The following is a 26,737-nucleotide window of genomic DNA, read 5'->3' on the forward strand; positions in this document are numbered from 1 at the left end:
TTCTTTATTTTATGACTTTGAAATTATCTTATAGATAATAGAAGTAGAAATAGCTCCACAGATATTTTAAAAAATGAACAAAATCCATACGTTTTTTTTTTCTTTTTCAGAAAGTAAAAGGGAATTTAATTTTGCTAGTAATTTTGACCAGCCTGCATGTGAATGTTTTAATGATTTGCACTGTTAGTGTTATACCCACAGACAGTTATACCGTACAGTCGGTAATGCAGAAAACCTCATTTCCTGTTCGTAAAGTGAATCTCATAATTAAATGTTTTATTTTGTGTCACTTGCTCCCTCTTAAAATATAAATTAATTGCAATTCATTATCTATCTATATATTTAAAAAAAAAAAACTTTGAAGGGCTGATGTTTTAGAACTAGAAGGAAAAAATTATGGATTAATAGAATAATCCTATGGCACATGGATGATTGACGGAAGAGTGAGTTGTGCGAGCCATGGCGCGCCCTCTGTCGGCAGACAGGAATATATCTTCTATTCGTCCGGGATGTTTGTTCGTGCTGGAGGCGGAGCATCGCGTGACTAAACACTGACGGTTAAGGGTGCGGAAGTTATAGACTCTACACATTAAACGCTTAATTAATTGTTTTTATATTTTCTTTTGGACTCTGATCTAATTATAATTGAGCTGATGGAGTCTCAGTGTAAAGAGGAACCCGTGCTGCACATCGTGGTGGTGGGATTTCACCATAAAAAGGGCTGTCAGGTAAGAGAGTCCTCATGTTTGTTAATAAATATCAATCTGCTTTAAACAGTGGTGAGCTTCACTATCACCCTTACATGAAAGTGGCTTTACCATTGCATCGTGTGTTATTTACCATGGTACTCTGGTAGTGTAGAGAAAAAAAGAGCAGCTGGAGGAGCACTGAATGATTAACGTAATGAATATAAATAATAAACAATGCCTGTAATTCAGTACTGATGGTGACAAAGTGTGTGAGATCAAGCAGTACTGCCCTTTTCCTCTCCTCAAAACACACACACACACACACACTTGCATTTCTGGTTTACGGGAGTAATGATTTTTATACTGTACAGACTATATTCTATTGCACTACACAAACACCTAAATCTACCCCTTACACAAAACTACGGGGGGGGGGGGGGGGTGGTTGTTGGATGGGGTAGGAGGTCTGGTGCAAATTATGATTTGGGAAATATATATATATATATATATATACAGTGTTCGAATTGTGTCAAAGCTCTTGGGGGGTCATTCCCCCCCACCCCACACCAAAAAACAACAATAACAAAACAAAAAACTAATAATATAAATATTTATTTATTTCATATAATAATGTGAAGCCTTTGGCCTACTTGTGAATTTCATTTACTTTGTGTGCTTCAGAACATGTTTTTGCAGCTGAGCATTTACTATATGTAAAATTAAATAAAAATCTATATACTTCGTTGTTGCGCTTGTTGACACGTCGTTGTAACAAAATGTGATGTGACAGTTGATTGGTGTGGAATTTGGCCCGCCCCTCCTGCGCTCTGATTGGTTAGCTGTCTAGAAAGTGATGAGCGCAGCTATTTATCTAAAGTTGAACATTCTTCAACTGTCGGCGCGAGAAAAAAATTCCTGATCCTGAACGCTCAGCGCTCGGCACACTCCTGGCATTTAAAAAAACGTGGCGCTCCCATTGAGAACAACCGAAAAAATACACTAGCTGCAGGGAAAAACGCTTTGGTGGACACGCGGCCTTAAGGTTACTCGATTAAAAATAATTTGTTTAATTCAGAATGGGTGCAATGCTAGCTTTTTTTTCTCAGAATTACTTTAGATGGCTAATGTACAACTAACGATTCAAAAAAAAAAAAAAACTATTGACCGACCAAGATTATAATAATAGTGACTGGCCGATTCTGAGATAAACAGTTATTCAGTAGCAGTAAATTAGGTGTACCAAAAAATCATAAAACAAAGAAATATTATCTTACCATCATCGTGAGGTTTTAATGAAACCCCCCCCCCCACCCCCAAAGTTATTTATTTGGGCCATTGAAACTGTGTGTATGGTCTACTGTCCAGAAAGGTAAGAAAAACATCATCAAAGTAGTCCATGTGACATCAGAGGGTCAGTTAGAATTTTTTGAAGCATCGAAAATACATTTTGGTCCAAAAATAGCAAAAACTACAACTTCATTCAGCATTGTCTCATTCAATGTAACTGGATCTTTTTGAACCAGTTCACCAAATCGAACTGAATTGTTTTAAACGGTTCGCGTCTCCAATACGCATTAATCCTCAAATGACTTAAGCTGTTAACTTTTTCCATGTGGCTGACACTCCCTCTGAGTTATAACAAACCAATATCCCAGAGTAATTCATTTACTCAAACAGTACACTGACTGAACTGCTGTGAAGAGAGAAATGAAGATGAACACAGAGCCGAGCCAGATAATTATTTATATTGTTTTATTTACAGATTTTAATATACTAAGTTCCCTCTGTCTGTGACTGTTATGCATGTCAAGTCAAGTCATCTTTATTTAAATAGCGCTTTATACAATACAGATTGTGTCAAAGCAGCTTTACGGTGTTAAACAGGAAAAACGTGTGCTGATAATGCAAGAGGACAATAGAAAACAGTCTGCTTATTAGTTAAAGTCAGTTCATTGTTGATTCAGTGATGTCATCTTACAGTGGGAAGGAAGAAAAACTCCACTGGTGACAGAAATGGACAAAATAACCTTAGAACCTGGGAGAAACCAGGCTCAGTCAGGGGGCAATTCTCCTCTGGCCAGACTAAACCAGCACAGTGTGGTTAAAAGGGGTCCTATTATGCTTTTTTACAAAGTCTCGGCGCCTGGTCAGGACATGTCATGCCCCTTACCATAGCCACCTGTGAGCTTCAGTGTAAATATTGCATCAAAATCAAATCAATTTGAGTATGTTTTAAATCTGGATGATTGACCACTCTAGGTTCGTCTGCTTTGGTAAAGCTAGCATGTCTCTGACATAGTGATAAACTCACCTTCTCTAGTGCAGCTCAACCAGGTCTTTTCCCCTTTCGTCAGTGTTTGTGATGTCACAAATCCCAGAAAATAGGCATTGTAGTCCAAACAAGACATTCGTTTTAGTTTTTAAAAAAGTGATTTCTGTTAAATAACATACCTCCTTTTGAAGTGGACTTTGAGCTTTGTAACTTTGCAGATCTTTTTTATACTCAAACAGCAAAATTACAGATTAACTAAAGTTGAAAAAGTGAAAAAGCATAATAGGACCTTTTTTTCCAGGCTGCAATGCACATCGGACTGAGCCAGGCCCAGCACCAGAGGTGGGGCCGGGGGGCCTGGCTCCACCACGGACATCCCTGTGTCCCCTATTTCGACAGAGGGGGACGGCCGTACTTGAGCTTAGCGTGTATTATAGCCTCACTCATACAACTGCCTGCAGTTGTTTCTGCTTACTTTTAGAAGGAAAAGCTGCCCATAACCTCTGTTTTCTTCATAATAATAGCATAAAGAAATAGATTTGGCAGACAATCCACTGTGTCTTTTTCTATGGAAAGCGTCAAATGATTTTACAATGTCCCTGTCCCAAATGGCACCCTAAACTCTCACGGTCTTCCTCTGAGTCTGCACTTTTGTGACGTAATGCCGCATCGACTATCGGGAAGAAGTCTGCTGCAGAACTCGCCCCAGTGTGGGCTTGGCAGAAGTGCATAGAGGGCGCATAAAGGCTGCAAATGGGTGCTCAGGAGCTTGGTCTACATTCTCGTGGACTTAACAGACACACGCATGCGATGGCCACTGTAAGTCTGCAATATCGAAAGTGCACATGAAGTGTTCCATTTGGAACTGGGCCAATGCATTTTCGAGAGGTGAGCAATGTAGCCAATCACAGACGTGTTTGTTGATTTCTAAAACGCAATGGCCAAATAAGAGGTGTTTAGGTTGGAATCCACACTAACCACTCCAGTCACCATTTTTTTTGTCCAGTGCTGAGTTCAATAATGGCCGTTACTTCTTTCTAACAAAGACATTAAAAAAAAGTTGCATTGTGTGGTCCAGTTTGTTTGTTTTTTGAGGGGGGGGGGGGGGGGGATGAGCGACAGTTTTTAATAAATTTGAAGGGAGCCCTCTTTGGATGCTGTGTAGGAGAATATATTCAGAATTTAATAAAAACTTATGTTTTTAATGCTTGACAAGTGGCCATTTACAACACAAAGAAAGCTAACTACTACACTATATTGAAAAAGATAATAATTTCAGAAGCTCATATGTGATTCTGCAACCCAGCCTAGTCCAATCACACTTTACACAGGATTTAGGAAATGGTTAATATTTGTATTGGCTGCCACACCAAATCATGCACACTTGCTTGATTTTCTGTTTAATTTAGCAGTGTTTTTGTGATAAAATATTTCGAGCATTCACTTGAAAATATTATAACATTAGTAGTTTAAAATGTGGTATATTAACACAGTTTAGTGCTCGGGACACTGTTGGTTATTCAATGTTTCTGTATATGATATTCATTTGATATTTATATATTGTGTGATATATGTGTGTACGAATGCATATATATATATATTATATATTGTGACGGGAGGAGCACAAGACAGACACAGTGGGCGTGGCGTCAGACCTCGGAGAGGCTTTTATTAACAGAATATCAAATAATACGGGGGATAAAAGTGGCCAAAGGGGGAGGGTGTCCAAAACAACAGGGAATCTGGTGTCCTCGTCGTGCTGCAGGGTTCGTGTGGGTCGGGCAGTGTTCATGGAGGAAAGATCCAGGTAAGGGGCGGAGTCCGGCGGCCGCACGCACTCCCCCCTTCGGTCCGGGGTGCAAGGGGTGGCACCTTCCTCTAGCGGCCACATCACTCTCGTTGGCCGCGGCGCTGGCAGTCCTCTCAACGCACCCTTCCTGGACCCACGAGGACACCAGTGTGCATGCACGGGGAAGAGACCGGCCTCCCGAGAAGAGACGCGTTGGGCTTTTAAACAGCGGTGGTGATGAGGCTTCATTTCCTTCAGGTGTGCCCCATCACACGCCGCCAGCCCTGACTCGTCCAGAGCCCCTCCTCTTACACACCCACTCCAGTCGGGAGCCTGGTGAAGGGCGGCGATTTAGGACGGGGTGCTGATGACAATCAGGGAGGAGGCAGCTGACTTGTCACATTCCCCCTCCCAAGCGACATCGCCGTCATCAGGGTGCTGCCCACATGGGAGTGGTACCATCCTCAACCAGGCTCCAAACGGTCGGAGTGGGCAGGGTGGGGATTCCTCTCCTGGCAGTCCTCCCTCTCGCAGCGCGCCGGAACAGGGACAGAGAAACCGGGTTTTGGTCGACAGCCTCAACCAACCACAGGGTAAAATGACAATAACAGAGAAGTCACTTACCCCTTTTGTGGCTGGGAGGCTGTCCCCGGTTTTCTTCCATCCCAGTCCGGGTTCTCACAAACGTTTGCGAGCGAGAGGGATAGACGTCATCAGGTGTTTCCCAACCGTGCTGTCTAGGCTCCGCCTTGCCCGCATTCTCCACCACTGTGACGGGAGGAGCACAAGACAGACACAGTGGGTGTGGCGTCAAGCCTCAGAGAGGCTTTTAGTCAGTTGGGATATGTCTTACCTACTTTTCACATCTAGACTTTACAATATTTTCCCACTCTTTGCAGAACTGCTCAAGTTTAGTTAAATTTGATGTGACTGTTTATAGACTCCAGTCTTCAAATCATTCCACAGATTTTCTCTGGACTTCTGACTAGGCCATGCAAGGACATTCACCTTTTTCTACTTCAACCACTGTGTGGTCAGTTTTGCTGTGTGCTTTGGGTCATTGTCATATTGAAAGGTTTTTTTCCCCATTGACAACTTTCAGGCAGAGAGCAGCTGAATTTACTCAATAATTTGACAGTATTTTGTCCCATTTGCTCCATTTTTCCTTCTGTCCTGACAACTAATCCAGTCCCTGCTGCAGAGAAACACCCAGATAACAGGATCTTACCACCTCCATGCTTTACTGTAGGAATGCTGTTATTTGGATGCTGAGCTGTATTGGATTTCCGCCAGACATATAATTTGGTGTTGAGGCCAAATTTAAATTTAAATTTTAGTCTCATCTGCCTCAGAATCTTCAGGATGCGTTTTGGCAAAGCTCAGTCATGACTGCATGTGGCCTTTCTTGAGGAGTGGCTTTTTTTCTTGCAACTTGTAAAAAAATTACATTAAGCATGTTCTTAAAACCTGCATTTTCCACTACAGAGTGCGCTCGCTCAGTATGCGCTGAAGGCTCGTTGCAAAATGGTTAAAGGGTCTTTCACACAGGACGCGGTATGCGCGGCGCTGGACCCTGGGCTCAGCGTTGCCCTTCAGATACAACGCAATTTGCGCTGCACTATGCCAAGAGCAAAGTAGGTTGAGTTTTCAAAACTGCCCATGCATACGTTCTATTTATAACAGTTCTTCTATCTAATAACGTGCATGCCTGTTAATTGTATCTTACTGCTCAGGAAATTCCGACACAGTACAGTACTAGTCCATTTTGATTTCCGTGCTTGTTTGGATGCCCCGATCGATTGGTAAAGTGCACCCAAACACCAGACCTGTTGGTTATTGGAGGATCTTCTATTTCTGGTCTGTTAAATGCATTGGCCATTTTGCACGAGCCTTCAGCGCGTACTGAGTGAGTGAGCGCCGGACTGAGTAGCCAAACATAAACATATAAGTTGGTGTTTTTTTTCTTCTTTGGGGGTGTCAGGGGCGTTGCCTGTTACGTCGTTTGGGTTATTGGACTACCTTGTTGAATGCATCTCATTATATTAAATTTTTTTTTTGTTATTTTCCAAATATAATTAATTAGTCCAACGAACCGTTCGGTACATAATGCGTACCGCGTACCGAACGGTTCAATACGAATACGCGTATCGTTACACCCCTAATTTATATATAATACCACGACATTAAACTGCAATTTTAAAAAGTCCAAGAAAAGAGCAAATGACAGATCCAGTCAAGAAAGGCAATCAAACACCATGTAAAGATGGTGTTACTTCTCCACCCATCTCTCTCTCTCTCTCTCTCTCAAACCGGTAACCGGTACTTATATCTCCCATTTACTAATTGGAACAGGTGATCCTCATCTCTCCTGCCACCTATAAGAGAACAAGAAAAAAACTAAAATACATAAACACCCTTACCCCATTTATATTTTCTTTGTGTAATATCATAGAGCAGTGCTTGGAATGGAATACACCCCTCTACATCAACTTCGTGGACTTCAGAAAGGTCTTCGACAGTGTCCATTGACACACCCTCTGGAAGATACTGCAATCCTATAGAATACCATCAAAGATCATCTCAATCATAAAAACATTCTATGAAGTAGGGCTGCACGATATTGGGAAAAAATTACATTGCGATATTTTATATTGCGATATGAAAACTAATTTTTTTCTTACAAACAAAAACGGGGTGAGCACACTTATATTCTCATTTTAAATTATTTAAACATCGACACCAACGTGTCAATTGATTAATATGCGTGAGGGAGAGAGAGCAAGACAGCGTTTGTGTTGTTTGGAGACATTTAGCGGCCGGCGGGGCTCTCTCTCTCTTTCTCTCGCGCGCACGCTCTTTCTCTCATGCCGGTGACAGGTGCAATATTCAATAAAAAATCAATAATTATTAATTTACTTTTTAAATTACATTTATATCTGAATATGTCAACCTATAGACTTTCAAATATCTACGTGTCATGAATTAATATGAATCTGTGTACAAAATGACATATAAACATATTTTCCTATTGTATTTTGCCTGAAAACACTTCCAGCACGCTTGCGTGTCACGTGAAAAATAGGCGTCGGTTCTGTTTCTAGCATGCACACATTTTCCGGGCCGCGCGTCTCATGCAGGCAGTCTACAAGCTCTAACCTGTTAACATGGGAGCCGAATTAAAAACAGACACGCCACGCAGCTGAGACGCTTGCGCCACGCATCTAGTGTGGTGCCGGCCGCGCGCTTGCGCTCTTTCTCTCTCGCGCGCACGCTCTCTGGCCCATACAGTTAAGAGCGCGAGCGTGCTCTCTGGCCCATACAGTTAATGAATAACGGATCAACTATGACAGCCTACATCGCACATCCTGCGATGTGACTATCGTGGATTCGTACATCGCGATATCGATGCTTAAACGACACATCGTGCAGCCCTACTATGAAGTGTAATTTTACATTTTAAGTGTAGTGTCATTATGGGAAATCACCTCTCTGAGTGGTTTCCGGTGCAGTCCGGAGTGAGACAAGGGTGCATCATCTCCCCTATCCTCTTCCTGGTCGCCATAGACTGGATCACAACCAACACCATAGCAGACAGACCCAGAGGCATCCAGTGGACTCTCTTCTCCCAGCTGGAAGATCTTGACTTCGCTGATGATCTTCCTCTCCTATCAACCAACCAGTACAACATGCAGGCTAAAACTGATAGGCTGAACAACTTTGCCAGACAAGTTGGGCTCAGTATTAACACCTCCAAAACACAAGTGATGTGTGTCACCTCCATTACCACAGCACCCATCCTTGTTAATGAGGAACCACTTGAGTTTGTGGAAAATTTCACCTATCTGGGCAGTCTCATCAGTAAGGACAGTGGGGCATCTAAAGATATTAAAGCAAGGCTGGGAAAGGCTCAGGGTGCCTTCTCCCAACTCCGTTCTATATGGAGATCAAAACAATACAGCCTTAAAACGAAGATGATCCTATATAACTGTAATGTAAAGTCTGTTCTGCTGTACGGTTCAGAGAGCTGTCCAGTTATCAAAACTGACATGAGGAGAATGGAAGTGTTCCATAATGGATGCCTCCGATGAATATGCCAGATTTTTTGGCCTAATAAGATCTCCAACAATGAATTGTACAAGAAAACCGGAAGCTGGAGTATCACTAAGGAGATTACACGAAGACGCTTAAGATGGATAGGACACATGTTAAGGATGTAGAAGGACTGCATCACAAAAGTCGCCCTAAGATGGACACCACCTGGTAAAAGAAAACCAGGGAGACCCAAAACCACCTGGCGCAGAACTGTGACACAAGAGCTGGAACAGATGAACCTGACATGCGGAGCATGACCGAATACAATGGAGAGTGCTCATTGAAGCCTTATGTCCCATAGGGGATACCTACCCCATTACACCTCCCCCCTTAAAAAAGAGGACCCTTGCAAAGGATCTCCAGTACTGTGCCTTCTTAATCTAGTCCCCCCTCACAACACCAATAGCAGCAACTCTGGAAATACCTAGGAAAAACCAGTGTCACAAAAAGGGAGAACAGAACAAATACATCAAATAAATCAGTCACAAAGACTCACATGGGGCACAAGATAAAGCATCAGCCAGGACGTTCTCTACACCCTTGATGTGTCAAATCTCCAAAGGAAAGGGCTGTAAAAAGAGAGACCAACGAATAAGATGTTGGTTTGGGCTTTGCAAAGAGTGCAAAAAGGTAAGTTGTTTATGGTCTGAAAATATCACACTTGGAAAGGTTCCACTTTTCAAATAAATGACAAAAAAACTGCAAAGTCCAAATCAAAGCCAAGGCCTAGTTTTCAATGGTGGGGGTGGTTCCCGGCGGGGCTGACAGGCTGGCTAGCGGAGTTGAACAGACTGTTGAATCCCGGCTAATCCCTGCCGTGGAGGACCGGAACTGGTAGATTGCGACTTCTCTTGACGATCCCGACTTCTACTGGACCACCCTTTGGGGAAAGGGCGGTGCTCGCTCCCCAGCCTCCAGATGTTGGGTTGCCTCCGCCAGCTCGATGGCCTCCCCCAGCTCGTCGACGTTGGTGGGATTCCGCATACTGGCCGCCTGCCGGAGAGGGCGGGGAAGGGCCCGTAGGTGGCGGTCCACTACTACATGCTCCGCTACCTGGTGTGCGGTGGGACCCCCGGCCAGTAGCCAGTGTTGGGCAAGGCGTGAGAGGTCACTTGCACACGGGCGGGCCGCCATGGGTTGTAGGACCAGTCATGGAACAGTTGGGGCGGCGCTAATGGCCAACAATCCAACCCGCCCCAAGATCTCCTTCTTCAGCTCTTCATATGAACTGCTCCTCTCAGGGGTAAGCATAAAGTATGCCTGTTGTGCTTTTCCCAGGAACAACGGCGTCACGATCCGTGCCCACTCGTCCCTGGGCCACGCCTCCCGGGCTGCAATCGCATCATCTGAAGGATTGTCTTGTCGTCATCAAGAGCCTTCATTTTGGGGGTGAGCTGGGTAGCCTGGGCTCGGGGGTCAAGTAGCGGAGTTCGCGCAGTGGCAGCCATGCGGAGGGCGGCGAGCTCTCGTTCCGTTTCACCTTGTCCAACAACCCGCCATCGAGGAGGTAACAGAAGATGTTGAGGTTAGGGACCATCGAGACATCACGCAGCCCCTGGTCCAGCGGTGAAACCTGCACCGGAGCCCTGCAAACCCCAGCTACAGCCTTGTTGACCAAGGATCAGCAACCTTTTTGGCATTATGTGGCATTTTATATTTTTCTGGTTAACCACTGTACCAACCAAGCCCCCCCCCAGTTCAGAATAATCTCTGTTAATGCGCTGCTTTAATTGATGCACATACACACACACCACTTGCACACAGAGATCTGAGATTGTGCTGTGTAAAAAAGTAACATTCAGAAGCTCATAAACTTGTCAGTGCTGCCACATGACTTTTATCACTCACTACTGAATCGCTACATTATATTTCTCAACAACAAGGGGGCAAAATCGCTTCATTGTTCGTTTGTCTCTTTCTTTCTCTCTCTCATCAAAATGGCCATATTTGAGAAAATTGTCATCACTGGATATAGCTGTCTGTCATTTATTATTTCTATCATAAAACATATTGTTAAAAGTTGACTGATATTAAATGATTTGCAGCTTCATCTTACCTCGCTCTCTTAACGTTAAACTGATGCTTCGCGCTCGGCTTCTGTGAATGGTAAACCCCGCCTACTTTGATTTGATTGGCAATCTCAGTAATTTTGACATTGATGAGCGCTGTTAGACTTTTAGAAGTTGTTAGAGTCTTTGATCCAGAGTAGGGCTAAAACGATTCCTCGAGTAACTCGATTACAAAAAATTATCGAGGCAAATTCCTCTGCCTCGAAGCCTCTTTTAATTTATTTTAAATCTCACATCAGGTTCTTTCGCAATGATTTTTTAATGTGACACAACACGTTTACGTCACCCACAAAGCGGAAGGAGACACAAGTCCTGCGTCCAAAATCGCATACTGCAAGGAGTCAGCAGTGTTTTGATTTGAGGGCGCAGGCAAACGTAAAGAGAACGTCGTGGTGTGTGTCCATTGCAAGATATAGCTGGCATGCCACAACTAGGGCCCTATGATTTCCGCAATGCAGAAAACGCGGACGCAATCGCGGAATCCAGTCATAAAAACTGAATCTACAGTTTAACGTGGAATGGCACAGAATTTGCAAAATTTTGAATTAATTCATCCAAAATAGGTCATTGCACTTACATCAAATCACAATATGGACTAATATCTGTAAATATTTAGCCTGAACAGTCTATTTAAATATGAATCCTGCATGTTCTGCGTGTCTCTGTTAATGAATGGTGCAGAAGCACGTCTCCGTTTATTAACACACACTGAAGGGCACGTGACGCTCTGGTGATTTCAGTATCTGTCGTCTCTCTAAATAAGGATGTGGAACACATGAATAACATCTCCAGAACTGCTATGACAGTCACTTCATGAGCATTTGACCGTTTGATTTGAGTAAAACTAGCATCACATCACACACAGAACTGTAAAGGTACGTCAACCCGTCAAAATAAAAGTCCGGTTAAAGCAGGCGGCAAGGAAGTCTACCGGAAGTTGAAGTCAGCAGCGTGCCGCCATCTTGTAGCAGAACTTCACTTTCGTTAGCATCCCATTGACCTCCCATTCATTTTGGCATCACTTTGACAGCGAATAACTTTACATCTGAGGCGTTTGAAGACTCCATTTGTCCATGATTTATTTCTAAAGATACACAACAATGTATAAAGGGCTCCATTACCTTCTGTGTTACATTATGGCCCCGTAGAAACAGTTTTTGTAAAAATAGGCAAACGATTGCGTCATAACCACTCGACTCTCTGTCGTACAGTGGAGAAATTACTGTACAGGAGGAGAAGCTCGCAGGCAATTAACTTAATATGGCGTACTGGCGTTATATTTTAAAATACTATACAAAATAATTAATCAGAATACTTACTCATGCTCACTCAAGCCAAAGAACTCCCTGCTCAAGCTCGCCGTCTCTGCAAGATTAACGATGGAAGTTTGCACGCACAGCTACTAGAAGATTTACATCTGTCAGACAGGTTGCTGACATCATCAAGCTTAGTTTGAGTCTGCGCGTCAGAAATGGAAGTGCTTAAAATAGCTAAGAAAGGGCTTCACTTGTCTCAATTGAGTTCCAATGGGGTCGCTGTGTCCCTTTCTTTTACCGTCTATGGGTCAAAGACTATTGTTCAGCAGAATGTACATAGCCTACTACAAAACATAATTTTTTATAAGGTTTAAGGTTTAATCACATTGTTTCTTCCATGTTTTATTTTTAATAGTAGATCTCCTTTGTTTACCAATAAGTTCAGTTTTCAATAATTAAAAGATAAATTAATGTTTTATGTGTTTAATGTTTAATGTGCATCTCAGAAAATGCTTTATTTAAAACCCCAACTGAATGGCACTTAAATGCACTTAATTCATTTGTCAACTTTATTGTCATTGTTCACAGTACAAGTACAGACAGAGAAACAATGGGTAATAATTAAATGTTTATTTTTGATGTATGCATTGCATTCTATGCATTTAAAAAATAAAAATATTTTTTTTTCTAAAAAAGTAAACTTAGTTGTTAATTTTAAGAGACCCAGGAGTCTTATTTTCTCTTGCATGATTAATATTGCACTTTAAATAAGCAAAAACACGTTTTATACGATTACTCGATTAATCGATGGAATTTTTGGTAGAATACTCGATTACTAAAATATTCGATAGCTACAGCCCTAATCCAAAGCACCTAGTATGTGCAGTGTTTGCAAAAACTAGCGCAAGTTAATTCTCACAATTTAATTGGATTTTTTAGCTCCTAACAGGTGTTGTAACTATGAGAAGTTATTACCTCAAAATGTATGTCAGTATGCAGTTTTCCAGATTGCTCGTGTGCCAGCGATTATCCCTCTGCGTCCCATAGGTTGCCAACCCCTACTGTAGATGGATTGGTCTGCTTCAAGTCGAATACACAGCTGCTGCTGCCACCTTATGACACTTCAAGTTATGTATTCTGTCATTGATGACAGTAGCTCATTGGAAAACGATTAAAAATGCCCTTCATTTTGTTTGAACTAATACATGCTGCTGCCTGCCAGGTCCTAATATATATATATATATATATATATATAATCTCATAAATATTGTTATTGCAAATATTCTTGAAATATCGTGATATAATTTTGAGGCTATATTGCCCACCTACAGTATTGTTCAAAATAATAGCAGTACAATGTGACTAACCAGAATAATCAAGGTTTTTCGTATATTTTTTTATTGCTACGTGGCAAACAAGTTACCAGTAGGTTCAGTAGATTCTCAGAAAACAAATGAGACCCAGCATTCATGATATGCACGCTCCTAAGGCTGTGCAATTGGGCAATTAGTTGAATTAGTTGAAAGGGGTGTGTTCAAAAAAATAGCAGTGTGGCATTCAATCACTGAGGTCATCAATTTTGTGAAGAAACAGGTGTGAATCAGGTGGCCCCTATTTAAGGATGAAGCCAACACTTGTTGAACATGCATTTGAAAGCTGAGGAAAATGGGTCGTTCAAGACATTGTTCAGAAGAACAGCGTACTTTGATTAAAAAGTTGATTAGAGAGGGGAAAACCTATAAAGAGGTGCAAAAAATGATAGGCTGTTCAGCTAAAATGATCTCCAATGCCTTAAAATGGAGAGCAAAACCAGAGAGACGTGGAAGAAAACGGAAGACAACCATCAAAATGGATAGAAGAATAACCAGAATGGCAAAGGCTCAGCCAATGATCACCTCCAGGATGATCAAAGACAGTCTGGAGTTACCTGTAAGTACTGTGACAGTTAGAAGACGTCTGTGTGAAGCTAATCTATTTTCAAGAATCCCCCGCAAAGTCCCTCTGTTAAAAAAAAGGCATGTGCAGAAGAGGTTACAATTTGCCAAAGAACACATCAACTGGCCTAAAGAGAAATGGAGGAACATTTTGTGGACTGATGAGAGTAAAATTGTTATTTTTGGGTCCAAGGGCCACAGGCAGTTTGTGAGACGACCCCCAAACTCTGAATTCAAGCCACAGTACACAGTGAAGACAGTGAAGCATGGAGGTGCAAGCATCATGATATGGGCATGTTTCTCCTACTATGGTGTTGGGCCTATTTATCGCATACCAGGGATCATGGATCAGTTTGCATATGTTAAAATACTTGAAGAGGTCATGTTGCCCTATGCTGAAGAGGACATGCCCTTGAAATGGTTGTTTCAACAAGACAATGACCCAAAACACACTAGTAAACGGGCAAAGTCTTGGTTCCAAACCAACAAAATTAATGTTATGGAGTGGCCAGCCCAATCTCCAGACCTTAATCCAATTGAGAACTTGTGGGGTGATATCAAAAATGCTGTTTCTGAAGCAAAACCAAGAAATGTGAATGAACTGTGGAATGTTGTTAAAGAATCATGGAGTGGAATAACAGCTAAGAGGTGCCACAAGTTGGTTGACTCCATGCCACACAGATGTCAAGCAGTTTTAAAAAACTGTGGTCATACAGCTAAATATTAGTTTAGTGATTCACAGGATTGCTAAATCCCAGAAAAAAAAATGTTTGTACAAAATAGTTTTGAGTTTGTACAGTCAAAGGTAGACACTGCTATTTTTTTGAACACACCCCTTTCAACTAATTGCCCAATTGCACAGCCTTAAGAGCGTGCATATCATGAATGCTGGGTCTTGTTTGTTTTCTGACAATCTACTGAACCTACTGGTAACTTGTTTGCCACGTAGCAATAAAAAATATACTAAAAACCTTGATTATTCTGGTTAGTCACATTGTACTGCTATTATTTTGAACAATACTGTATACTGGAGCTGTTAAACACTGCTAAACAAAAATCCATGATGGGGCACTTTAAACCGAAGTTCACACGTTTGAGCTCAGAAGAGATTAAATAAAGGACTAAATGTTACAGTCCCTAGTGTTACTCGGATACAGATTCCCTAGTAAATTCTTGAAGAAAAATGGCTGCTGTAAGGCTTTATCACCAAGATACATCATCAGTTGTGTACCTCAGCATCACGGGGTGTTTTGCCCATTTATCACAAGACACCCTCTGCTGAGGCAGGCCTATTACAGGTTGATCAGGCTTGGTTATCTGCTCTCCTTGGCAGTCCATCTGGTGTCACTCCTTTTCATCCACAGCCAGTGAATTGTCCACTTGGCGGTGTAGGCCAGCTCTTTGATTGCCTGTCTATGAGCCTACGCACCTAAATACAGTAACAACAATAATGTGCATACAAGGATTTATGTCTTGAAGATATAGCCTAAAGTAAATAAATCAGCACAGAAATAATGATCCTCTTACTATACATAATCCATTTAGATTTATTCTTTATTAAATAAATAATGGATAATTCACCCAAAAATGAAAATTCTGTCATTAATTACTCAACCTTATGTCGTTCCAAACCCGTAAGACCTCTGTGGTGCGGCTAACAGCTTCATAAAATTACGGTTGAACCCCTGATGTCACATGGATTATTTTACCAATCTCCTTACTGCATTTCTGGATGATGATGGTGTAAGGACCTTTGCTGTCTTTGGGAGGGTCAGAGAGATCTCAGATTCCATCAGAAATATCTTAATTTGTGTTCCGAAGATGAACCGAGGTCTTATGGGTTTGGAACCACCATGAGGATGAGTAATTAATGACAGAATTTTCATTTTTGGGTGAACTAACCCTTTAACATGATGATAAAAAGTCATTTATTTTGTTAATTTAATGGTCTTAGTCACATTTATAATATTATATAAATTTTAATGTAATTTCTCATTTTTATTAAAATTGTTGAGAACAAGATGTTCAAATATTTGAGTTATGTTAAAAATATGATAAAGTTTTATAGTTTTCAGATAGCGCTTTGAGAATATTATTCAGCCATTGACCCCAAATCAGTCTACAGTTGTCTTTTTATTTTTATTTCAGGTAGAATTCTCATATCCTCCCATTATTCCTGGGGCGGGTCATGACAGTAACACACTTCCAGAAGAATGGAAATATCTGCCTTTCCTGGCACTGCCAGATGGAGCTCACAATCATCAAGAAGGTAAAGTCTCAATTTACTCTAGACTTCACTAAAACAGTTGAAGGGTTTATGAAATTCTACCTAAATTATTTTGTTTTGTATTAATTGTATATTTCTGATTGGTCATTGTAAAATCAGCAGATATATCTGTGATTGTCTATGTTGCTCAATGCTACAAAACATATTGTAAATAGAAAACAGCCCTGCCCCACAAGTTGAGGGGATTGGTTACATGTTTGTGATGGTAGAAAACAGGGGCGGCTTGAGACTTGAGTCTTTAGTATGCTGCAGTACACTGATAAACTTGCACATGGGTTGTCTTTAAGCATTTTAAAAACACCAGACTGTACAAAGCAAGCAAAAATAAAAACTAGATTTTTTTTTACCATAGAGGGTTTGAATAGACTAAATACGTTTCTTAAGTGTTAATAAGTGTTTTGGGTTCTTTTGGGTTTATTGTTTAGGGTTTGGTCTCCTACCGTATCGCATACCTTGTGAGTGTTTTGCGCTTGATTAGTCCTTTGTTGTGATAAACAGTAAAGTGTGTTCTGCTGAAATCAATTTCCGTTTTGTCAAATGAGTATTAAAAAGTTAGCATACTGTATCAGCGTTCGCGGCAGCACTTGCGTGAAAGTCTCCTCAGTTTGATGACCGAAGATTTTAAAGACCATCGACTCTACAGTTGCGACTCCACTGTGCAGGGACACCGGCAAGGGACATATGTATCACTTTTGATTGGGGCTATGATATATGGACCAAAAAAACCTATCGCAATTTCATTGATCAATTTTGCGATTTTGATTTTCAGCACAATTTTGACACACACAGAAATGCTTGCTTTACAGTCATAAATGCATTCAGTTTGAATTTGAAACCTATTTCCAAAAGAAAACCAATTAGAACTTTATCAGAGAGTTATAACATATCTCTTGAACAGACATAAGTCAAAATAATCACTAAGTAAATGTGTGACAAAATGTCTAGACATATGGCAAAAAAATATAATAATAATAAATAAATAAAAATATGTGTCCAGGGTTTTTTATTTTATTTTATTTTTATTTATTATTTTTTTTGCCATGCATTGGTCATAGAGCTCATTGTAGTGGTGCCTCATGTGTTGAAAGCACATTAAAATAATGCGCTAGTGCGAATCTCTCCAAACACATGCAGATTTCCTTTTGCTCTGTCACAAAACCAGACACGTGTGCTCAGATACACGCTGCTCACACCTCACACTTAAAACTTTTCTCCTCTCACTCAAATTGTGTCCCCTGTACTCACAACTCTCTCTATGCTAATGCCCTATCGCACCTTTCTTTTTCTAATCTTTTCTGTTCACATCTTTCGCATCTTTTACCACATGCAATGTGAACGCTCTGATCTGTTAACATGGGCTTGAAAAAAAATACGCACCACAGACAGAGTGTGTGAACCTGGAGTTATGTAGGCATAGCCTATGCCCAGTCTGTTCTGTTCTAGCTCTCCGTTTAGATATTTATGGTCTTTTTGGCCAGGATAAGAGATTTATACCATTTAGTTGGGTGTGTCTGCCTCACACTGACCACACAGGTAAATAATCCAACACAAAATGTAGCCTTTTTCTTTGTGAACATAATTATTCAGGAATTAATCAACATAAAGGAATTAGTATCATAGATGGATTTGAATACAAATCCTATTCCAAAAAAGCTGGGACACTGTACAAATTGTGAATAAAAACAGAATGCAATGATGTGGAAGTTTCAAATTTCAATGTTTTATTTAGAATATAACATAAATGACATATCAAATGTTTAAACTGAGAAAATTTATAATTTTAAGGGAAAAATAAGTTGATTTTCAATTTCATGGCATCAACACATCTCAAAAAAGTTGGGACAAGGCCATGTTTACCACTTTGTGGCATCGCCTTCTTTTTTTTTTATAACAGTCTGTAAACGTCAGGGGACTGAGAAAACAAGTTACTTAAGTTTAGGAATAGGAATGTTGTCCCATTCTTATCTAATACAGGCTTCTAGTTGCTCAACTGTCTTAGGTCTTCTTTGTCGCATCTTCAGTTTTCCACTTTGCCACTGTTCATTTTAAAAGAGCCTTGGCCCAGAGAAAGCACCTGTGCTTCTAGATGATGTTTAGATATGGCTTATTTTTTGACCTATAGAGTTTTCGCCGACAATGGCGAATGGCACGGTGGATTGTGTTCACCGACAGTGTTTTCTGTAAGTATTCCTGAGCCCATATTGTGATTTCCATTACAGTAGCATTCCTGTATGTAATGCAGTGCCGTCTAAGGGTCCAAACCTTAATTCACACTAGGGACTACCAATATGGTGTGACGCGGATTCACTTTCATGATGTCATGAGCAATCCAGTTCTCTATTATAGTTCAGTGTGACCAACTCTTACTATGTGTTTCCATATCCCTACAATAACTACCATTTGCCAGTGGTGGAAAGAGTACTGAAAATTTAGCTACATTGATAAAATAATACTCAATTACAAGTAAAAGTACTGCTGTCAAAACAGTACTTAAGTAAAAGTAAAAAGTACTCCTCTCAAAAAATTCTCAGAGTAAAAGTTACTAGTTACTTTTTAGCTGGCGATATTTAATTACCAAAAAATATTCATATCAAAGATCTATGTGGATGGATAATAGCAACTTTGAACAAAACCCACTTTTATCTTATTGACAAAGTATGTGAATTAGAGTTCATGATATAGGGATTTCTAACTTCACTACCTTGGTTGGATAGGAGTGGTAAAAGGGGTCCTATAATGCTCTTTTACAATGTCTTGAATTTGTGAGAATGGTGTTTTAAACTCAAATATACGGTTTATTTAAAAATGTGTTTAGCCGATTTTCGGAGGTTGTCTATTCGCGTCTTTGCATTGACTTAACATTGAAATCACTCGCTCCAGACGCTCTATTCACATCTGGCGTGAACGCACCATAAGAGTTGGATAGTGTTCTGTTTATTGTGCAGTAACTGTAGGCCTAATATACAGTTACAGAGATTTGCACTAATGGCCAGGTTTCCCTTTGTTTCTTTTTACCCAAGTTTAAATTAGTTTGTCTTAATTTTGCACTTGAATTTTATTTTCAATATTTATTTTTATATGTTTTTATTTCTATGCATACCAAACGGCAGGCTGCAATCTATTGAGTTCAAATAAATACAAGATTTTCTAAAATCAAGTACGCTGCTGTTTGCAGATTTACCGGATTTGCGTCGTTGCGGACATCACACTCCCGAGTCGAATGCACAGTCTGAACTACCGAAGATGCACGTCCAAAATCAGCGTACTTTGTATTGAGAAACGCACGCAGACCTACGTCACCAGTCTATTTGCCTAATCTTCCCGGTACTTTACACCACGGTGGAAACGCTGTTGCTTTCTGCGTTTCCACTCGGGAGTGTGATGTCCTCGACGACGCAAATCCGGTAATACTGCAAACAGCAGTGTACTTCATAACTTCAGTCTGCTCGTCTTGGTTACTGCAATTTTCCTCTCTGTATATTTACAATAAAACTAAATAGGATATCAAATACCACTGCCTCCTTTCGTTTTCATTTAAACATAATAACAGCTGCAGAAATGTACTTAGTTCAGGGATATGTGTATATGCAGCCATTACAATGAAACGAAATATTATATAAATTTGCCTTTTTTATTTTCATTTTAACATATAGATCAATTGAATACAGACCAAAGAAAACCTGTTAGATTTACCCCGCAGCTAAATTATATTTTATGTCTAACCACTAAAGAGACATCAGAGCAAGCGGCACATATCAGAAGGTCTTGCCGAAGTGAGGCTGCTTCTCGGCGGATAGATGATCACTGAGCTCTCGCTGATTAAGTGGAGTTGACCGTGTCTGAGATCGGCGAAACACATTTTTAAATAGGCGCTGTCTTTATAAATTAACCACAGATTTGAGTTTTAAACAACTACATTCTCGCCTGAAATACTTTTAAAATTACATTTCATGACACAATAACAGTAATATTTTGAAAATGTTGATCCGAATAAATGGTGGTTGAACTCAACCAACGCTGCGTGAACTCAACCAATCAGGATGTTTAGCGCCCAAGTACCGCCCCCAAAAGTTCCGGAACTTTGAAAAAGTACCACCCTGCCAGCAGGGACTTTCTGAGGGGCATTTTTTTATCCGGAACTTTATTTAGTTCCTGGTTCCTGTGGTGGAAACGCACCGAGTACCAGGACAAAGTCCCTAGTTCCTGGGTAAAGTTCCTGCGGTGGAAACGGGGCAATAGTTCCTGGTGAAAAAAGTTCCTGGTACAAATGTTCTGGGTAATTTCGGTGGAAACATGGCATTAGTGACAGTCTCTGCATTTCAGTGTAGCCTGTGTTGCCTCTTTTCAGAAGTACTGTATGATTTGTACCATTTTAGAAGCAAGCCATTCCTTCAAGAAATTCAGTCTATTCAGGCCTCTTTTACTCTGACAGGTCTATTTTAGGGAAGAATCTTTCTAACTGCTTTGAACTTAGAACAGACCAGATGAATTACTTACTGTTATCTGGATGTCAGTCTTTTTATTTATCCTCCATCTTTGATGAAATAATGCATTAGCACTTTTTTGAACTGACTGATTGAATGCATTGGCTTACTGGACCTTTGAAACAAAAAAACTTTCCAGGAGTTTACCAGTTTTATTTCAGAGATTTATTTATCCTCTGAAAGCTAACTAAATAAGCTTTCCATTGATGTTTGGTTTGTTAGTATAGGACAATGTTTGGCCAATATAAAAACGTTTTGAAAATCTGGAATCTGAGAATGCCAAAAAATTAACATACGGAGAAAAATCACCTTTAAAATTGTCCAGATGAATTCTTAGCAATTCATATTAGTACAACCAGAATGCAATGATTTGTGGAGGTTTCAAATTTCAATATTTTTATTCAGAATAAAACAAAGATGACATATCAAATGTTTAAATTGAGAAAATGTATAATTGTAAGGGAAAAATAAGCTGATTTTAAATTTCATGGCATCAACACATCTAAAACCCACTGTGTGGCATCCCCTCTTCTTTTTATAACAGTCTGCAAACCTCTGTGTTTGTTGTCCCATTCTTGTCTTAGGTCTTTGTTGCATCTTCCTCTTTATGATGCGGCAAATGTTTTCTATGGGTGAAAGATCTGGACTGCAGGCTGGTCAATTCAATACCCGGATCCTTCTTCTAGGCAGCTTTGATGTTGTAATTGATGCAGTATGTGGTCTGGCATTGTCATGTTGAAAAATGCAAGGTCTTACCTGAAAGAGACCACGTCTGGATGGGAGCATATGTGGTTCTAGAACTTGGATATACCTTTCAGCATTTATGTTGCCTTTCCAGATGTGCAAGCTGACTATGCCACATGCACCCATGCAAATCCAATTCCATCAGAGATGCAGGCTTCTGAATTGAGCACTGATAACAATTTGGGTTGTCCTTGTCCTCTTTAGTCTGGATGACATGGCGTCCCAGTTTTCCAGAAAGAACTTCAAATAGAGTTTTAGCCGTCAATGGCTAATGGCACGGTGGATTGTGTTCACTGACAATGTTTTCTGGATGTATTACTGAGCCCATGTTGTGATTTCCATTACATTAGCTTGTGATCCAGTGCCGTCTAAGGGCCCGAATATAATGGGCATCCAGTATGGTTTTCCGGCCTTGACCCTTATGCACAGAGATTGTTCCAGATTCTCTGAATCTTTGCATGATATTATACACTGTAGATGATGATAGCTTCAAACTCTTTGCAATTTTTCTCTGAGAAACTCCTTTCTGATATTACTCCACTATTTTTCGCCGCAGCATTGGGGGAATCTGGGAGACACTGCCACCCTGAGAGGCTCTTTTTATTACCAATCATGTTGCCTATTGACCTAATAATTTGCAAATTGGTCCTCCAGCTGTTCCTTATATGTACATTTAACTTTTCCGGCCTCTTATTGCTACCTGTCCCAACTTTTTTGGAATGTGTAGTTCTCATGAAATCCAAAATGAGCCAGTATTTGGCATGACATTTCAAAATGACTCACTTTCAACATTTGATATGTTACCTATATTCTATTGTGAATAAAATATACGTTTATGAGATTTGTAAATTATTCCATTCCTTTTTTACTCACGATTTGTACAGTGTCCCAACTTTTTTGGAATCAGGTTTGTAATCATAAATTAAGTTTTGATATAGTTATGGTCAGAAATTTACAAAGTATCTTCATAGAACATGATCTTTACTTAATATCCTAATGATTTTTGGCTTTAAAAAAAAATGTATAATTTTGACGCATACAATATTTAAAATAGCCAAAAATATACCCCAGCGACTTAAGACTGGTTTTGTGGTCCAGGGTCTTATATAGTTTATGTAGATAAATTGGGGCTATATTTTTTACTACTCTGCATGCCTCTTTGACATGCTCTGGGAAGGCGCAGCCAACACTTTAAAAACCCCTGCAATAAACAATACACAATACATTCAGTGTCACATGATCTTCAGAAATCATCCTAATATGCTGATTTGCTGCTCAAGAAACATTATTATTATTATTATCAATATTTAAAACAGTTGAGTAAATTTTTTTCAGGATTCTTTGATGAATATAAAGATCCAGAGATCAGAATTTATCTGAAATAAAAAGCTTTTGTAACATTATACGCAATACCATTCAAAAGCAGCAAATCAGTATATTAGAATGATTTCTTATAGAGGTGCTCCGATCACGATCGGCCGATCGTTAATGCGCATCTCGTCAGTAAAGCCGGTTTTCTAATCAGCGGTTAATTCCATCAGGTGCGTGATTTCACATAGAGCAGCTGTTACTACACAGAGCCGTTGTTAACTGAGAAGATGCGCAAATAAACGCTGAAAATTGACGTGATTTGCGCATCTTCTCTATTAACAATGGCTCTGTGTAGTAACAGGTGCTCTATGTGAAATCACGCACCTGATGGAATTAACCGCTGATTAAAAAAACCGGCTTTACTGACGAGATGCGCACAACGATCGGCCGATCGTGATCAGAGCACCCCTAATTTCTCAAGGATCATGTGACTGGAATAATGATGCTAAAAATTCAGCCTTGAAATCATAGGAATAAATTACATTTAAAAATATAATCAAATAAAAAACAATTATTTTAAATAGTAAAAAATTGTTACAAATTTTCCTGTTTTTGCTGTTCTTTAAATCAAATACATGCAGACTTGATCTGCAGAATATACTTCTATAAAAACAATGTTACTGTTTAAAAATGTTTGACTGGTAGTATATATTGTGAATAAAATTGTTTATCCAAAAATAAAACATCTAATCACTTACCTTTAATTTTTTCTTATCCATATTATATATACTTACAAAAGGAGATCTTATGCAGAATTGTATTCAGTTAATTTTCATATAGTAATTAAATGGTAATTAAGAAGGTTTCTCTGTCATCTCATTTTGTTTTTCAAATATATTTATTTGTATAAATTAATTGTATAATAATTGTAATTAATATTATTTCCCAAAGCTGAAGTGATAAGAATATCTTTTATTTGTTATGTATAACAGTATTTTAACTAATTGCAAGAGCAGAATAATCAATCAAATTCTATTGATTAATTGGTAAAATAATTGAAAGTGAGAAAACACTGTATTTCCAGACTGTATATCTGTTATTAAACAGTACTTTGTGTTTCTTTACGGACAGACACTATCTACTTTCATTTGCCCCCTCTGGATGGCCAGCAGAAATGTGTTTATGGAGTTTCTTGCTACAGACAGATGGAGGCTAAGGTTTGTCCATGAATAATTTATACTAATTCTTGTCACATTTTGCTGTTTTGTTTATTTTATAAAAAGAGAAAAAGAAAATTGATTTAATTTTAGTTATTTTAGATTAGGGAACACTATAACCAGTTGCTTATTAGCCTGCATATTATTAACATGGTTGTTTATTAGCATTTACTGTATAAAGCACTTATTAATGTCTTATTCTGTATGACCATATTCTAGATCCCTTAAGCCTATCCCATACCTTAACATAACTACTACAACATCTTCCTTACTTACTATCAACAAGCAGCAAATTAGGAGCTAATTGAGGGAAAACCCTTAGTTAATAATGAATATGTGTTCCCTAATCTAAAGTGTAACATAAATTTTTAAGCATAAGCCAGAAGAATGTAGTCTGATGCTATTATAATGATAGCATGCTGTTATTAGTAAAAGAGATGTTTCTTAATGAAGTCAGCCAATTAAAGGATAACGTAAAATGGTTTTCTCAATCCAACATAATTTCTTCTTAATAAAAAATAAATGAGGTATTTTGACATATATTTTAATCACATTGTGTCTAATCTGATATTTTAATGTTTTGTGTTACAGGCACTAAAAGTACGAGAGGCAGATATCACAAGAGAGACAGTTCAGAAGAGTGTTTGTGTTCTTAGTCGATTGGTAAGACATGTATATGGCAGAGAAACCTTTATTTACATAAAAATACCTGCTTGTTTCTGAAAATTATTAATGTAATGTATTGTTGTTTCAGCCACTGTTTGGTCTGATACAGGCTAAACTTCAGCTCATAACTCACGCTTACTTTGAAGAAAAAGATTTCTCTCAGATCTCCATCCTAAAGGCAAGTTCCTTCACACACATTTCATCTGAAGAACTAATACAGCTAGTAAAAATGCTTTTATGAGATGCGCAATATTTATGTCAGATTTGTTTAAAGATGTAGAACTCCAGTCATATCAGTGTTTACAAAATATTAAATGGTCTAAAATTAAGTAACCCCTTAGAAAACAGTAAATATAATATAAATCAACACACTGAAATTAACAGCATATGTATGTGTGAAAAGGATTTTTATCTGCCCACTTTCAGTTCCAGAATAAATTAATCAGGGTTGTCAAATATATGTTTGAACAGATTATTTTTTATAGTAACTGCAAATATTTGCTTTTGTGTAATGCTGCATCAACACAGATTTCGATATAAAAAGACGGCCAGAAGCAGAGAATCACTCAGTGCATCTTTCATGAATTTTTGTTTTTGGTTCTTTGAAGGAGCTGTATGATCATATGAACAGATCTTTAAGCTGTACAGCACTGGAGGGATCACAGATTTATCTGGGTAATTCAAAAACACTTTTCACTACTAAAATTGAGTAATTCAAGAATCTGCTTTTCACTAATATAACTGATCATTTAACCTCTAAATAACAGTAATTGGATGAGGAGAGTGCAATGTCCAAATTTACTTTACAAATACACATTCTTTTGTCTTATTGTGTGTAACTTAACACATCCTACTTTTTTTAAGAATCCAGTAAAAACCTATAGAAAAAACAGTTCAATCTTAATTTTTTTAGACTAGAAGATTTTATTTTATACATAAAAGTCCTGCATTATGGAAGTCAGTTGGTTACAAATGATGTTTCATGTTATCTTTAAATGCTTTTTAGGAGTATTTGGATAACTACTCAAGCACCAGTTATGAAATTGTGAAGCAAATTTTATTTATGGTGTTTTCATGACAACTTTGGGACTTGATAAAGTACAAATTATCATTTGAAATAAATGTGGCCATAGTATACATAACCCTATTAACTTCCTATTTTCCAACTTTTTTTTATTTACATTTTTATTAACTAAAGGTCTGTCTGCCCGAGATTTGATTCTGCACTTTAAACACAAGGTAAAGGACTGGACTCTTTCTTTTTTTAATTCTGCTTCATCCTTATGCATAATATGAATTGATCAAAATGCTTTTTTTCTCTCTATTTGCTGTAGGTTTTGATTCTCTTTAAACTGATTCTGCTAGAAAAGAAGGTCATTATTACCATGTCAATACACATTTTATAGTAAAGTGGATTCTCATAGATGAGTCTAGTTGTAATGACACAAGTATTTATCTTCCTTTAGATCCTATTTTATGTGTCTCCAGTGAAGAGATTGGTTGAAACTCTGATGACCGTCCTGTCATTGTTTCCAGGTAAAAAGTTTGTGATCTGTTGTCAGATTTGCTTGGTGGGTGTGTTACTCAAACTAAAAACTGAAGCACTGACTCAGTAACTTGCCAGTAACAAGATTCTTAAAAATTATATTAAATTATCTAATACAAACAATTTTTTGGCTTTTAATTTTACATACTCTGATAATCATTTTATAATATGCTAATGACTATATGTTTCCAAAGAAATTGCACGTTTGCTTCTAAACCAGAGTTCGACTGGCTATAGGGAGCAGAGCACTGAGATTTTTCTCATTTGTGAGCTTTGACTAGAGTACAGGCCGAGTCTGTTTAAAAGTTTTATTTCAAAGTATCAGTATTTATGTTAAGGTGTGACAAACTCAAAATCATGTTCGTATGCATAAAGACGATG

At 39.0% G+C, this 26,737-nt stretch overlaps 1 protein-coding gene across 1 annotated transcript in view; it reads left to right on the forward strand.

Moving 5' to 3' along the window:
- The first annotated feature begins 519 nt into the window (after positions 1 to 519).
- The window catches only part of avl9 (AVL9 homolog (S. cerevisiase)), a 40,459-nt gene continuing 14,241 nt past the window's right edge, over positions 520 to 26,737 (forward strand). The window contains exons 1-9 of the mRNA XM_052612169.1: positions 520 to 728; positions 16,250 to 16,370; positions 24,059 to 24,144; positions 24,736 to 24,807; positions 24,899 to 24,988; positions 25,419 to 25,485; positions 26,009 to 26,049; positions 26,145 to 26,183; positions 26,277 to 26,346. Of these exons, the coding sequence (XP_052468129.1) occupies positions 654 to 728; positions 16,250 to 16,370; positions 24,059 to 24,144; positions 24,736 to 24,807; positions 24,899 to 24,988; positions 25,419 to 25,485; positions 26,009 to 26,049; positions 26,145 to 26,183; positions 26,277 to 26,346 (661 nt within the window). The 5' untranslated portion in view covers positions 520 to 653. The remainder of the gene's footprint in view (positions 729 to 16,249; positions 16,371 to 24,058; positions 24,145 to 24,735; positions 24,808 to 24,898; positions 24,989 to 25,418; positions 25,486 to 26,008; positions 26,050 to 26,144; positions 26,184 to 26,276; positions 26,347 to 26,737) is intronic.

This window comes from Carassius gibelio, chromosome A12 (assembly GCF_023724105.1).
Source record: "Carassius gibelio isolate Cgi1373 ecotype wild population from Czech Republic chromosome A12, carGib1.2-hapl.c, whole genome shotgun sequence".
NCBI classification, from domain to species: domain Eukaryota; kingdom Metazoa; phylum Chordata; class Actinopteri; order Cypriniformes; family Cyprinidae; genus Carassius; species Carassius gibelio.